This window comes from Crinia signifera, chromosome 4 (assembly GCF_055691185.1).
Source record: "Crinia signifera chromosome 4, ASM5569118v1, whole genome shotgun sequence".
Lineage (NCBI taxonomy): Eukaryota > Metazoa > Chordata > Amphibia > Anura > Myobatrachidae > Crinia > Crinia signifera.
The window spans coordinates 292251677-292266773 of NC_139220.1; the positions used below are offsets into that span (position 1 = coordinate 292251677).

The window sequence follows — 15097 nt, forward strand, 5'->3', positions numbered from 1 at the left end:
GCCAATCAGCGGCCCCCGGTCTTTTGAATAGGATGGTTTCTATTCTCCCGCAGCTCTGCGGTCCCTACGGCGAGCGGGAGAATAGAAACCATCCTAGTCAAAAGACCGGGTGGCCGCTGAATGGCTGAGTTCCCAGCCAATCAGCGGCCCTCCAGTCTTTTGAATAGGATTTGTTTCTATTCTCCCGCCGCGCTCCCGGTCTCTGCTCAGTGCTCAGCATTTGTGCTGCGATCACCCGCTCCCTGCCTGCCGCTACATCTCGTGCCGCTCCCGGACCAGTCCCTGCTCCTGCCGCTCCCCGGACAGGTCCCCACTGCCAGCCTGCTCCTGATGCTCCCCCAGATGGCTGCACATGATTCATCTTATGTGCAGACCGTCCAACATCTGGATCTGATCCGATGTGCACGGGACCGCGCATCAGATCAGATGTCATACCCTACGCAATTTGGCCAATTTCACCCGATTTCTCGGCCCAATCCTCCAGAATCGGGTGAAATCAGGGCCAAATTGCGTAGTGTATGGGGGCCTTAACTTTCTCACAGTTTACAGAGACTCTTAATGCTGATAGCCATTCAACAGTAACTCCATGGATTTTAATACTAGTACACAGAAGACACATCTCTGATTGCACAGCTCATGGGGGTCCATTTATCATGTAATATTTGTGGCCCATGTCCCTGTGTGTGTGTGTGTGTGTGTGTGTGTGTGTGTGTGTGTGCACGGACATACATCCCTCCGATAGGATTACAATGCGATCCTGGGAAGTAAGATTCTGTCACAGTGTTTATGCAGTCCTTGGAAAATGGACCCTATAGAACTTTGAAGTTTAAGGACTGCGGTGCTGGGTTCTACTACAGTCTGCTAAGAAATGTACAGTTAGGTCATAGTGTGACACCGCGTCACAGCCACGGGACAGGTTTATATTTAAAAAATTGGCTGAAGAATCATAAGTTCTGCTGCAACATACGGATTGAAGGGTCAAAATTTGGCTTCCACATTAAGAAGCCATGCTATATCCATCTTGCCTTGTGTTATTAACCGCTGAGAGTGGTTATTTTGATGTAATGGTATATAGGGCATGTTTACTGACACATATAGGACTCCTAAAAACCAACTGAGCATTAAAATAGTGCAGCCTACATGAATGAATATTGCTGACAGTGTGCTTCCCCCGTCTACCTATCTCTCAATGGTTACTACCTTCAGGATAATGCATCTGTATGTCACACAGCACATGTCATCCCTACATATATGCAGTGAGTTTATTGCTGTCCAGTGACCTTCACAATAATTCAGGCTGCTTTGGGGAAAAATGGGGCGTTTTTCTCATTTAGGGTGCTATTCAAGCCGGGATTACAACTGCCGGACGTCCCGGCAATTTGAATCACGGGCTGTTATTACCCAGCTCGACAGTCCTATTCAATGTTCCACCTGTCCGCGTTCGAAAAGGCAGCGTGTTGGTGAAAACAGAGATGGATTGTTAAAGGCAGTGAATTTAAACATCCCACAGTGGTTCAAGAGATCCAACTGGTTTTTAAGTTGGATCTATTTTGTCGAATTCCACCTTCAATTCTGTCGGAAACGGCAGCATTGAATAGGTGTCGGGCACTATTGCCCCTGTCGGAAATAGTGCCTATTATTATTATTACTCTTGTATGCCTATAAACATTTGTGCAAAAATATGGTCTCTGTTGAATATATAGGGCAGTGGTTCCCAAACTGTGTGCCGTGGCTCCCTGGGGTGCCTCGGGACACATGCAGGGGTGCCGTGGCTTGGTGGTCCAGGACCAACTCAAATTATTAATGTTTAATTATTTATGAGCAAAACCAGTGCTGGTGGCTGCCAATCAAAGAATGTGTACAAACAGAAGCAAATCCTGCCTTTTACCACATAACTGCCGCTAAGAATTGCATATAAACCCAATATAATAAAAAAATTTTGGACCTAGGGGTGCCATGAAAAAAATTCTGATTCTCTAGGGTGCCGTGAATCAAAAAAGATTGGGAACCCCATAGGGGTAACTTTACCAAGATGGGAGTTCTTTTCAGATGAGATGTTGCGGTACTTGTGTAGTTTCACGGCGCCAGCATGGCCGTGCGTCGGAGTCCCCTTGTGGGGCTCGCCACGCTACCTAAAATCAACTCCATGCCAATGTGGATAGTGGGGGTATGAACTATCCATGTTGGCAGTTGGAGTTTATTTTAGAAAGTTTGGCGAGTGCATAACTCAGAAGTAACTCCGGCGCCGTGAAATTATAGCAGTACCGATGTTGCTATGGGCAACCAATCAGCATCTACTTATTTATTTAGCCTGCTCTAGAAGATAGTAAATGGAATCATATTGCTTGCCCATAGCAACATCCTATCTGAAATGGAACTCCCATCTTAGTACATTTCCCCCATAATGTCTGCCTGTAATAATTATGTCTTGTGTCCCCAGTAAAGGGCCCTCCTGTGGAGCAGTCAAGATTTATTTCCATCCCACCAAAAGTCACAGACAAGATGACCCTGGATGAGGTAACCAACTCATTAGTTCTCCCTTTTTAATGCAGGGTTTCACAAATCCAGGTGTCAAGAACCCCCAACAGGTCATGTCTGAGGATTTCTGGTTTTGGCAGCAGGTAGGATAATGGGCGGTATTCAATGAGCCGGAATCGCTAAGTTTTATGGCGATTCCGGGGTTTTTTCGTGGCTGACGGTGATTTTTGGAGCTCCAAATGCGAATCACCGTATTCAATGAGCTAGAATCGCCGGTGACGACCGGTGAATGAAGCTGCAATCGCCAAATGTTTTCATGTACAAATCGCCGTTTTTTGTGTATAGGATTTTTCATGGGGAATCGACGGTAGTTGAGGGGAATCGCCAAAAGTGTATTCAATGTGAAGTTGGCGATTCCTTTTTCTTCTTTCATATCGCCGTTCCTCTCCGAGTGCCCCTCGTCATCTTTTTATGGTGAACTTTTATAGGAACATGTCAAATAATTGGTTTTAAGTGCTCTATTTAACTATGCAAGTCTAATGTATTATTATTTGCTGCCCTTGTGTGATGTCATGGTCGTAGAAGTGCTATACAAATATATATTTAATTTTTTCAGGTATTTTTTTTTTCTCCCACAAAGCACTGTTCTTACCCATGGTGCACCTCACTTACCCATGATTCTCCTCCCCACCTCACTCCTTCGTTTGCCCTTTGACCAGATTTCCCAGCGTTTGCCGTCTGCTGTATGGGAAGCGTTTGTCCAGGGTAATTTGCTTGTTTCTAGCATTTATCTGCGATTTTTTAAACAACTGACTACATTAATGAGGCTGTGTAGGGAAACGCCGGTATGGCTGAGAATCGCCGTTAGGGCCGGCGATTCTCAGCCACGTTGAATAGGGTGACTTGGCGACTCCCCACGAATCCCCATGCATGGCGATTCACTGCTAAAAACCGGCGATTGGCAGGCGAATGTTAAATCTGAATCACTGTAACCAGCGATTCAGGACATTGAATACCGCCCATTGACTGACCTGGCATGGCGGTACTTGAGGACTGGAGTTGGGATCCACTGCCTTAATGTGTCGGTCTCACTTCTTGGCCTTCACACAGAGAAGTGGAATAGAGTGCTTTGTTCTGTTACAGCACACAAGTCTGTCTCTTGCTCGCTATAAAAAAAAGCAGAATGAATGGGTGTGGAGATGTTAAGATTTTTCGAGAGTACATGTTATCTTAGGAGGTGATTATTTCTGTGAGCCAATCTGGGTTAGTGAGGGTGGCGATACCTTTTTACCAGTTACTTGAAGATTTGTCCTGTTTTGCACTACACAGATCTTTCTCATTAACCTGAAGCGCCGGCAGGACAGGAGAGACCGTATGCAGAAGACACTTTATGAGCTTCAGATTGACTACAAGCTTTCTGATGCTGTGGATGGCAAGTGAGTTCTGAAAATGGTCCTGTTTTGTAGAATGGTATATTGGCAGGCAAGCGTATCTCTGTACAAGCTGAGTCATGTATTGGCCAAAATTCAGCCACAGAACTAGTAAATCTGAAATTCCCTTCAGGCCGTGTTATCCAAGGTAATTGTGGTCTGAGCTGTATGACCCTGTCCTGGTATTTCGCTTTCACTCAAGCATTCTGGTTAGTAATCACTGTATGTTTTTGATTGACTAATCCCACTAGGGGGCCCATTTATCAACGTGTGATAAATGATGCTTCAGCCAATCGGCTTCCGACTGCTATTTTTCAAACACATGATAGGTGGTGAACAAATCTTTGATAAATGAGCCCCTCATGAAATTAAACTCATGAGGAGCAATTGGTACATCATATAGGTGTATTGTAAAGCTAACTTTTCAGTTTATTTTTGAATAACCGCTTGGTCCAGAAAATCGGTTGGGCGTTACTTTATATTTTGAGTCACTGAGCTGAATAAATATATATTCACTGATTTAGGCCAGTGGTTCCCAAACTGTGTGCCTACGCACCTGGGGATGTGGCGAGGCTCTTGAAGGGAGACTTTGGGTTGGTGGTCCAGAGCCAAATAAAACGATTGTATTATTTAAGTGGGAGGCAAATCCGGAATGACTGTCTGATGGGTCGCCCCTGCTGCCTACCTCATGCAGGTGAATTCAGGATGTGCCGCTATATTGTGTGGTCGTACACCGGATCATGCAGTGTGTACGGTTGTGAGATATATAGATACAATAGGCGTGCCACTGGCTATAGCACACAGCGTCCTGATGTGTCCCCATTGGATTACTTTTTTCACCCTTTACCACCTTCTTTGATGTCTATAATACAGACGTGTCCATCTACTGCATTGTTGCTTGTAGCATTGTTCTGTAATGGGTCTGCATTTGTACACACCCACTGCCAGTACGCATAGCAGGCGCAAGCGTTTGCGTGCCGTGACCTGTTCTGCAGCCAGTGTTTGGATAACTGTTTTTAGTTTTAAATCAAATAATCCATTTCATTGCCTTTATGTAAAATACTAGGTTAAAGACCATCAAAATTATCTGCTCCAACCTCTGTTTTCACAGCTCCCTCTCTCCATATCCAGCACGTGTGAAACAGATCATTTTGCTTTAATTTCTATCGATGTTTAAAAACATTGATGGTTTTTGGCCAATAGCGAATAGTTTTGACATCAATGGGGGAGAACCAGATGGTTTCCCACCATCGATGTCAACCTTAAACAAATAGTTTTGTTTTGCTTTTTCCTGGGACACAGAGCATAGCTCCGCCCATGACACCTGTGAAGCCCCGCCCTGTATTCTGATTAGCCCATAGGCCAATCAGTCAGAAAATGGATGACCATCGATATGTAAAAACATAGATGGTCATATGCATCATCGATGGTCAGGTGCAAACAACGATGTCAAAGGCAATGATGGCCATCCCTATTCCTGTTAAGGGGTAAATTGGTCTGTCAAGTGGTGACTGGCGGTACTTCAGGAGAATTTAGCTATTACATACAGTAATAGTTGTTTCACTTGCTGCCAACGGATGGCAGTGTTTCTGTGATAGCTAAATTATAGAATAGCTGACTTCTCCTGAAGTACCACCAATGACCACTAGAGGCCACTCAACGGACCAATTTAAAGGTACTTTTTACTAAAACATTTTGGTGGGATAAAGATTATGTGGCTCAACTGCAAATCCATGGGGCCTTTCTGTTTACCAGTAGCCAACACTAGAGTCAGGGCATCCTATATAGCAATAGCCAGACACATCATCCCCTGTTTGTTGCACATGTTGTTTAATATGGTTTGCAACAATTGCTATGAACAAAACAAAAAACTAATTTGTTGGTGAAGTCCTCCGGTTATGGTATCTTAGATCTACAATTTCTAGGTCTATAGTCATAAGGTCACCATTTTAGGTTGACCGGGTCAAAAGGGGTCAAAAGGTCAACACGAGTTTTTCATGTGTTTTTTTTTTTTTTCTATTTCGACATAGGTCGGTATGGACAACGTTTAAGTGTACCGAGTCCCCTTGCATAGCTCGCTACACTCGCCATACTTCGGGCACGGTGCTTTGCTGCACTCGGCACACTTTTTAAACAAAAACTCATAACGGTCAGTCTATCATGAGTCCAGGTACCAAGTTCTCTAAATACTGCAAGTTATGCTGGGTACACACCACTAGGGCCCGATCCCCTAAATCTAGATCCAATTCCGACCAATTGGATGTAGATTGTGTGGTGATTGGGCCCTTTTCTGTCCTGGTGTGGACCGATCCGATGCGCGGTCCCGCGGGTCGGTCGGTCGTTATTGAGATCCTACCTGCTGCAGGTAGGATCTGAATGACGACCATACAGCCGGGTGCGGGTCGCCATCGGATCGGACCCGCTCACGGTGCACATCGTGAGCGGGTCGTGCCCCCCCTCGTCACCGTGAGCGGGTCGGACGAGACGCTGACGACCCGCTCACGATGTGCATCATGAGCGGGTCGTCCTGGTGTGTACCCTACATAAGTCGTGCACAAGGGATATGCATCTTCTTTTGTATGTAAATATTGGAAGTCTACAGCTTTTCAAAGCCTCAGTGTTCTGGCTTTTGGTTATTCTGTAATGTACTGTTGCATCCTGTATCCAGATGGACGTTTGCACACTGGCTTCCATGTGTCCGAGCAGGAAATGCCTGCACACTATTATGGTCTGTGTTACTACAGCCTATTTCCTATGGCCTGCCAGGGGAGATGACCTGCGTGAGATCTCAGGGGTGTAGTGTTCATTCTAGCACCCGCTATCTTTGAAAACCCATGCAGTTCCTGTTCCCTGCCTGGGGTGTCGCTGTTTGCTGTAGTGCTTCTTTCACTTCTTTTCACTTTTTTTGGGCGTCTATGTTGAAATTTGCAGACATGGACACCATAAAAGTGCTGCGTGGCCCCTCGCATGGCTCGCTGCGCTATTCATGTTCCGTTCACGGTGTCTTGGTGCGCTCAGCAAACTGTTATAATCTAACTCTATGCCCACTTGGCTCGTGAAGTAAGAGCAAGGCGGTTTAAAAACATCATGTAAAAACTCATGACCATCTTTTTCTACGTCGACATCAAACATGTTTATGTTGACAAATAGTGGTTGACCTAGACACTGTCTACCTAATGACTGGATACCAGACAGCTGTAGAAGGGGTACTTCTCCCAGAGACAGAGTAACCCATTTTCTGTGTATGGAGTCATCCTCTCCAGTCTGTATAGGAAATACCAATAACTGCTTTGCTACACTATACTTTTTTTTTTTTTTTTCATTGACTGTTACTTACATAGCTCCAGCATGTTCCGTTGTGAATTACAATTTGAATATATAGGAATGCATAACTGCTGGGAGACTTCCTCTCTGGGATGTACAGGAAAGTAAAGTACGCAGTCTTATGTAGGGTACACACCAGGGCGACCCGCTCACGATGTGCACCGTGAGCGGGTCCGATCCGATGGCGACCCGCACCCGGCTGTATGGTCGTCATTGAGATCCTACCTGCAGCAGGTAGGATCTCAATAACGACCGACCAACCCGCGGGACCGCGCATCGGATCGGTATCGGTCCACACCAGGACAGAAAAGGGCCCAATCACCACACAATCTACATCCAATTGGTCGGAATTGGATCTAGATTGAGGGGATCGGGCCCTAGTCGTCCTGGTGTGTACCCAGCATAAGTGTACCGCATCCCTTCGCGTGGCTCGCTGTGCTCGCCATGCTTCGGACTCTGTGCGTCGCTGCGCTCGGCACACTATTTTATTTTCCCTCCACGCTGTAGTGGATGGTAGGGTACTGGAAATTAGTACAAATAAATAATACATGTCTACCTTTTTACCATGTCAACCTATTGACTGTCGACTTGTTTCATGTCGACCTTTAGACCCTATCGACCTTGTGACTGTCTATCATGAGTCAGTCTATGATCAGTCCGGATAGTCCTAGTCAATGTCTGGCCAGGTCCTGATGACAGTGGTGAAACATTGACAGGTCCTGATGACAGTGGTGAAACATTGACTAAGAGTGATGCTTCCTGTGTCTGCATTACTACTGAGTGCCCGTTACAGTCTACTACATTGGTGATTGGTATGGGTGTCTCTGTTGTGACTGTATTTTTCCTGGTACATCACTACTATTCTGGAATTGTCACCTCCTGGTGGAATTACAAGCTTGCAGAATTTTATAACAAAGTTCTAAAGCCCCCCATACACAGTCCGTTCATCGGATCCGTTCTGTACTTAAACAGCACACATCGTATCGGATCGCATCCCTTGTGCATGCACTGCAATCCAATACGATGTTTACCTAGTACAAAAAGTATGTGCAGCACATACTTTTTGTACCGTACTATGTGATGCGCGGGAGCGCGCATCGCATAGTACAGAACGGAGCCGGTCCACAACGGACCGTGTATGGGCTCCTTTACTCTCAAAAGCCATGGTTGCTGACATGTCTTATGTGATGATGTTGTGTAATACATGACCCTGCAGTAATTCGTAAGAAATCTATAAATAGAAGAGGCTTCCTGTCTTTGCATGGATGAAGTAACACTGTACAACAAAGAAGAAAATATTGCTGCAGGGTATGATTTTTCCAGGCATCGTGCCTGTCAGGCCTCCGTATGAATGCTAATCCTTCCCCATTTTAGCAGCACTACTTCTCATTTAGGCCTTCGATTTCCCTAAGCTTGTTTGTTAGGTTAGAACAGCACACAGCATATGATGGAGAGAGATAACTGGTGGTTGGTGGGTTAAGCAGCGATTGCATGCTGTGGCTTGTGATGGTCGACACTTCCCCTCGTATTTCTTCCTCCTGTGTAGAGCTTTTCTCCGCAGTACTTTGTCCTGGTTTTCAGCCAAGAAATGTACGAGAGCGCTGGCTCTCCCTCTATGCAGCTGTTGAGCATCCCTTAGGCCATTTACTCCCAGAGCAACATGTGTTCCACATTCCTGGGAAAACATATCCCAGTTCTGTTTTTGCATGTCAGTAATGGATCAACACAATCCACTAGACAGGGACAAATAGTGCTTAATGCTGTGTACACACGGTGAGATTTGACATTAGATTTTGACTATATAGTCAAAATCGCATGCAGTTTGCACAGGTTTTTTACCTTGCGATCCCAATGCGCGCTCCCATGATAGCACAAATTGAAACCCAGATAGACAGGGCAGTAATGACTATATAGTGCTAATCTAATACCCCTTTTCCACTAGAAGAAATAACCCGGTAATCTCCGCAGGGACTCGCTTCTACCCGGGTTTTTCTGCTAGTGGAAATGCTCCCTGTCAAATAACCCGGTTTGGATTCCCCGGCAATCCTACCCAGGTCATGATCAGGGTAGCACCCGGATTCAAGGGTAGTGGAAACGCTCCCTAACCGGGTTATTTGACTGAGCATGTAAAAATCTTCACTGCTTGGTGCTGCTGGTGGGTGATGTCATCACTCAGAGCCCAGCAGACTACGCACATAGCATGGAGGACAGCATTGTGCACATGTGCTTCATGTCTGTCCTGCTGACTTTCCCCTGCTGTATCAAAGGCTGCTCCAGCAGCCACCTTCCTCTCTGCCGCCAGCACCACAGGCTGCCCCAGCCAGAAATGAGTGTGGTAATATTTAAAGTTATTTTAAAATAAGTTTGGTCTCTTCTTCTAATATCGTAATATTTTTAATGGTGGCCCTTTTGGTGTAATGGTGGCCCTATTTTGTGACCTCCCATGGTAAAGCCCTTTAAAAAGGCTTTTTCTTATGTAATCTATAGGGAAAAAAAGGCCTTACCCGGCTTAAGTGTAAAAGGGGATGATCAGGCAATTTACCGGGTAGCACTGTAGTGGAAATGTGTCTCTTACCCATGTCCCACCCGGGTTCGAACCGGGTACAAATTACCGGGTCCGACCCAGGTTGCTAGTGGAAAAGGGGTATTATTGTGTGTACACACGGTGAGATTCCCTTGCTATTCGATTTAAGATTCGACTGCTATACAATCTTTGCTAACTCTGTACTTTTTACATACAATTCAAGCTATCTACATTCAATTTGAACTATATAGTCATTGCTTCCCTGTCTATCTGGGTTTCGATTTGTGCTGTCACGGGAGCGCGCATTGTGATCACAAGGTAAAAAACCTGTGCGATCTTCATGTGATTTTGACTATATATTCAAAATCTCATGCTGGATTGTACCATGTGTACACAGCAGCTGATTGTATGTAAAAAGTACAGAGATAGCAAAGATTGTATAGCACTTGAATCTTAAGTTGAATAGCAAGGTAATCTCACCGTGTGTACACACCATTAGTGATGTTTACTACATCACGAAGTGTGTGTGTGTGTGTATGTGTGTATATCGAGAATAACGTGTGTGTGTGTGTGGTACTCTGAATCAACTCCATAAAAAAAAAAACGACCATGAAGCTTAGTACATATCCCTCAAAGTTTCCAGGGTTTATGCCATACCCCCTTTGTAAGGACAACAAATGTACTACAAAACCATCACCGTTTAAACTTAACCACCCTGGTGCTCAGATTCCTGGGCCCCACAGCAGCAAGGTCGCAATGATGTCACAGAATGTGCCAGCCGTCAGACTCCTGGAGGGGCCAACTCCTGAAACGTTCCCATCACCATAGTGACTATAAACAAATACAAAATTCAATACAACATGCCACAAACAGTGATCCCGGCTGTAGATTATTGCGGGTGTGAAGTTTTTAAAATGTGATGGTTTTGTAGTACATTTTTGTTTTCCTGACAAAGGGGGTATGGAATAAACCCCAGAAATGTTGACTGGTACGTACTAGGATTCCTGGTCGTTCTTTTCTATGGTGTTGATGCAGAGTGCCAGACTTAGGGGGGTATTCAATCTGGGACACTATTTACCACGGGGGAAATAGCGGTGAATGCCTATTCAATGTTGTCTTTCCCGACAGACTGGGCCCGACCTTTAAAAGCAGTTAGGCCCGTTTTGTCGATTTCGGCTGTGAATTGCCGCGATCGCAGGCGAATATCGACAATCCCTGGCCGTTTGCGCAGAGACGCCGCCTTTTACGATGATCGCGAAGTGGGACATTAAATCACGCCTGGCGATCTGAGGTCGAACAAAACGAAAACAGGCCAGAGTCACGTTTATCCGGCCAGATCGACAGTCGTGACCCGGGATTGAATTGGGAGATATATATTCTCGATAATATTTAATAGCAGCATAATATTGCTTCCTCAGGGTCAACCAAAGCTTCCCAATGGAATACGGAACAAAATAAGCTATTCAAGCCAAACATTATGCAATTTGTGTACTTCGTACATCATTTTTATGCAGAAGATGCATCGTATGCACGGAGCACATAAAAAGAACATCTCTACTATGATCAGTTGCAAAAGTATAATGGTTTTCTAAGCTGTATCTTTGAATCATCCACTTAAGGTGCATACCCACTGATATCTGAAGCATGCACACTGATATATGAATGACTGCTGTCACTCGCTTTGGCCCTTCTGAGCGATGTTTTGTTCATAATGATGAATGATTCAACCCCCATCATAATTTGTTCATGTATATAGTGGCAGATGCTAAATTAGTTTTGTGATATCACTCAGGTACATGAAAAGAGGGGTAGTACGGAATAAGATGAGCAGACAATGGCGCACAAACCCACCCCCAACAACATGGACAAGTGTCTGTTCATTTGCTGTTGTCTAGTCACCGCGGTGGCTGAAATTGGCTAGTGTGTATGGCACACTAAACATGACTGATGTTCATATAACTTGCAAACACTATATACGAATGTGATTATACAGTTGGAATTGCATACAAAGCAAATCGCATCGTATTAACCAGCAAAAAGAAAATCAGATCTGTAATAATATTACTAGTTCAGTGTTTTAACTCTTCTTCTTCCCTGGGGTTAAGGAACATATTAATGTATGGTAAACTACCGGTGCTCTCTTGAGGCTGATGCAAGTCTCTTATATTTTATGGTACTTGTGTATTATAGCGGCGCCCCCGATGTTGGTCTTACGATGTTTTTATCGCATCGCATGCCATACAACCGATGGCATGCGATGCGATTTTACACCAGTATTCGATTAAAAATTGTACAAGCACCCTAATGGGTGATTTTAAGCACCCTAATGGGTGCTTACAATGTAAAATGCACCCCCATGCCACCCCCCACTATAAACGTGAACCCGAAGCATGGCGAGCGCAGCGGTACGCATCCTACGACCTTTTCATACCCCCACTATCCACGTCGGCATGGAGTTGATTTTATATAGTGTGGCGAGCCACCGAGCCCGAAGCGTGGCGAGCGGACACGTATACCTGTGAAGTTATGCGCATCCACTCGCTGCGCTCGCCACGCTTCGGGCTCGGTGGCTCGCTGCGCTCGCCACACTATATAACATCAACTCCACGCCGACGTGGATAGTGGGGTTATGAAAAGGTCGTAGGACGCGTACCGCCGCCCCTCACGGGCTCGCTGCGCTCGCCACGCTTCGAGTTCACGTTTATAGTGGGGGGTGGCGTGGGGGTGCATTTTACATTGTAAGCACCCATTAGGGTGCTTATACCGATTATAATTGCATCCAATCGCATTGTATGTCATTGTACAACATTGCGCAATATCGCATCGCATACCATCGTATGCCTTATGGTATACGATGCGATGGACGCCGCTATAATACACAAGTACCTATTTTATGATCTGTATATACAAATGATACAGGAACATGTGCAATAATAATTCTGGGGTTTATTAAATATTTTTGTGTGATTTTCCTAAATATGCTGCAGCCTGTAGTAACCAGTCATATTTGTAATCCTTTGGCAGCTGCCGCGCTGTCATTATTTTCTGCTGCACGGAATATCCAGTTACAGGGACAAACATGCGTACCGTAACTACCACTTTTGCTCATTATGCCTTAAAGCAAGGGATTTAATAGGAGACACTGCTTTCTGCATGTGTTGGGCTCTAGGCTGTTTGCTAGGTATTTTGATATATACACAGAAGTATGCAAATCTGTGTCTTCTTTTTATTGCTTTACTGACTGAATGATATACAATTAAAGGAGTGGTAATGCCAGCACATGTTGCCCTGTGTTGTTTCTGTATTCTTGAACAGAATGTATATCTTTTTTTTTTTCTTTAGGTCCAAGTTTCTGAAAATCTGGAACAATGGACCATATGCACTAAGCTTCAAAAGTGATAAAATTGAGAGTGCTAAACAGCCAGCCAATCAGCTCCTACCTGCCATGTCATAGACTGTGTTTGAAAAATGTCAGGCAGGAGCTGATTGGTTTGTTGTTTATCACTCTCCATTTTATCACTTTTGAAGCTTAGAGCATCTGGCCCAATATCTCCTATATATTTGGCTACATCTGTCACTCAAAAGTGGGTGTCTGTGTCTATAACGCTCTGTTCCTGGACTTTCCTCTTAATGTGTGATTGCCTTCATCTGTGCTGAACACCTTTCTGAGAAATTAACCTGTTTAAAACAGGTGATGGCAATCATACATTAAGGGGAAGTCTAGAAACAAGAGCATTGTGTCCCTCCTGGAGAGGGTCATGTTGGGAGGTATGTGACAGAGAACCAGCCCAGTGAGCCCACAGACAGTGCCAGACACCCACTGCCTTCCCATGTTGCCCAGCACTGCTACTCCACAGCCACCAGGTGAGCGCCCCCCTCCCGCGATTTGCGGCAAAACCTCCCCCCCCGCGCGCCCCCCCCTCCCGCGATTCGCTGCAAAAACACCCGCTCCCCCGCGACCCCCCCTACCGCGATTCGCAGCAAAAACACCCCCGCGACCCCCCCTCCCGCGATTCGCTGCAAAAAGAACCCCCCCACGACCCCTCCCGCAATTCGCGGCATAACCACCACCCCGCGACACCCCCCCTCCCGCGAATCGCGGCAAACCCTCCCCCGTGACCCCCCCCCCCCCCGATTCGCGGAAAAACACCCCCCCCCCCGCGACCTCCCTCCCGCGATTCGCGGCAAAAAGAACCCCCCCGCGACACCCACTTGCACGATTGGCGGCACCCCCCCTGCGACCCCCCTCCCGCGATTCGCGGCACCCCCCCCCCCCCCCCCCCCCGCAATTCGCAGCAGCCCCAGGATTAAATGGCACATGCAAAACACTGACATGGCTATGGTCGACAATGAAAAAGGTTGACATGAGTTTTTGAAGATTTATTTTTAATTTTTTTAATTTTTTCATATTCATTGTCATGTGTCGACATGGACACCAATGAAGTGGCACACTTATGTCAACATTTACATGTGTTGACCTTTCTGTGTTGATTTTTTCTTGTGGCGATTCGCGTCACACCCCGTGACCCCCCACCTCCCGCAATTCGCGGCAACCCCCCACCGGAACCCCTGTGAACCCCGCCCTCCCGCGATTCGCGGCACCCACCCCCGCGACCCCCCCTCCCGCAATTCGCGGCACCCCCCCCCCCCCGTGATTCGCGGCAGCTCCAGATTAAAATTGCACATGGAAAACACTGACATGGCTATGGTCGACAATGAAAAAGGTTGACATGAGTTTTTGTCATTTTTTTGTCATTTTTTGAATATTTTCATATTCATTCTCATGTGTCGACATGGACACCAATGAAGTGGCACACTTATGTCAACATTTACATGTGTTGACCTTTCTGTGTTGATTTTTTCTTGTGGCGATTCGCGTCACACCCCCCCGCAACCCCCCCCTCCCGCGATTCGCGGCACCCCCCGTGACCCCCCACCTCCCGCAATTCGCGGCAACCCCCCACCGGAACCCCTGTGAACCCCGCCCTCCCGCGATTCGTGGCACCCAACCCCGCGACCCCCCCTCCCGCAATTCGCGGCACCCCCCCGCGATTCGCGGCAGCTCCAGAATTAAATTGCACATGGAAAACACTGACATGGCTATAGTCGACAATGAAAAAGGTTGACATGAGTTTTTGAAGTTTTTTTTTCATTTTTTGAATGTTTTCATATTCATTCTCATGTGTCGACATGGACACCAATGAAGTGCCACACTTATGTCAACATTTACATGTGTTGACCTTTCTGTGTTGATTTTTTCTTGTGACGATTCGCGTCACACCCCCCCACCCCCCCCCCGCAACCCCCACTCCCGCGATTCACGGCACACACACACCCCCGC

At 46.2% G+C, this 15097-nt stretch overlaps 1 protein-coding gene across 1 annotated transcript in view; it reads left to right on the top strand.

Moving 5' to 3' along the window:
• Positions 1-15097, top strand: part of COLGALT1 (collagen beta(1-O)galactosyltransferase 1) — a 56898-nt gene that overhangs the window by 13495 nt on the left and 28306 nt on the right. The window contains exons 7-8 of the mRNA XM_083185040.1: positions 2441-2517; positions 3808-3914. Coding sequence (XP_083041166.1) covers positions 2441-2517; positions 3808-3914 — 184 coding nt within the window. The remainder of the gene's footprint in view (positions 1-2440; positions 2518-3807; positions 3915-15097) is intronic.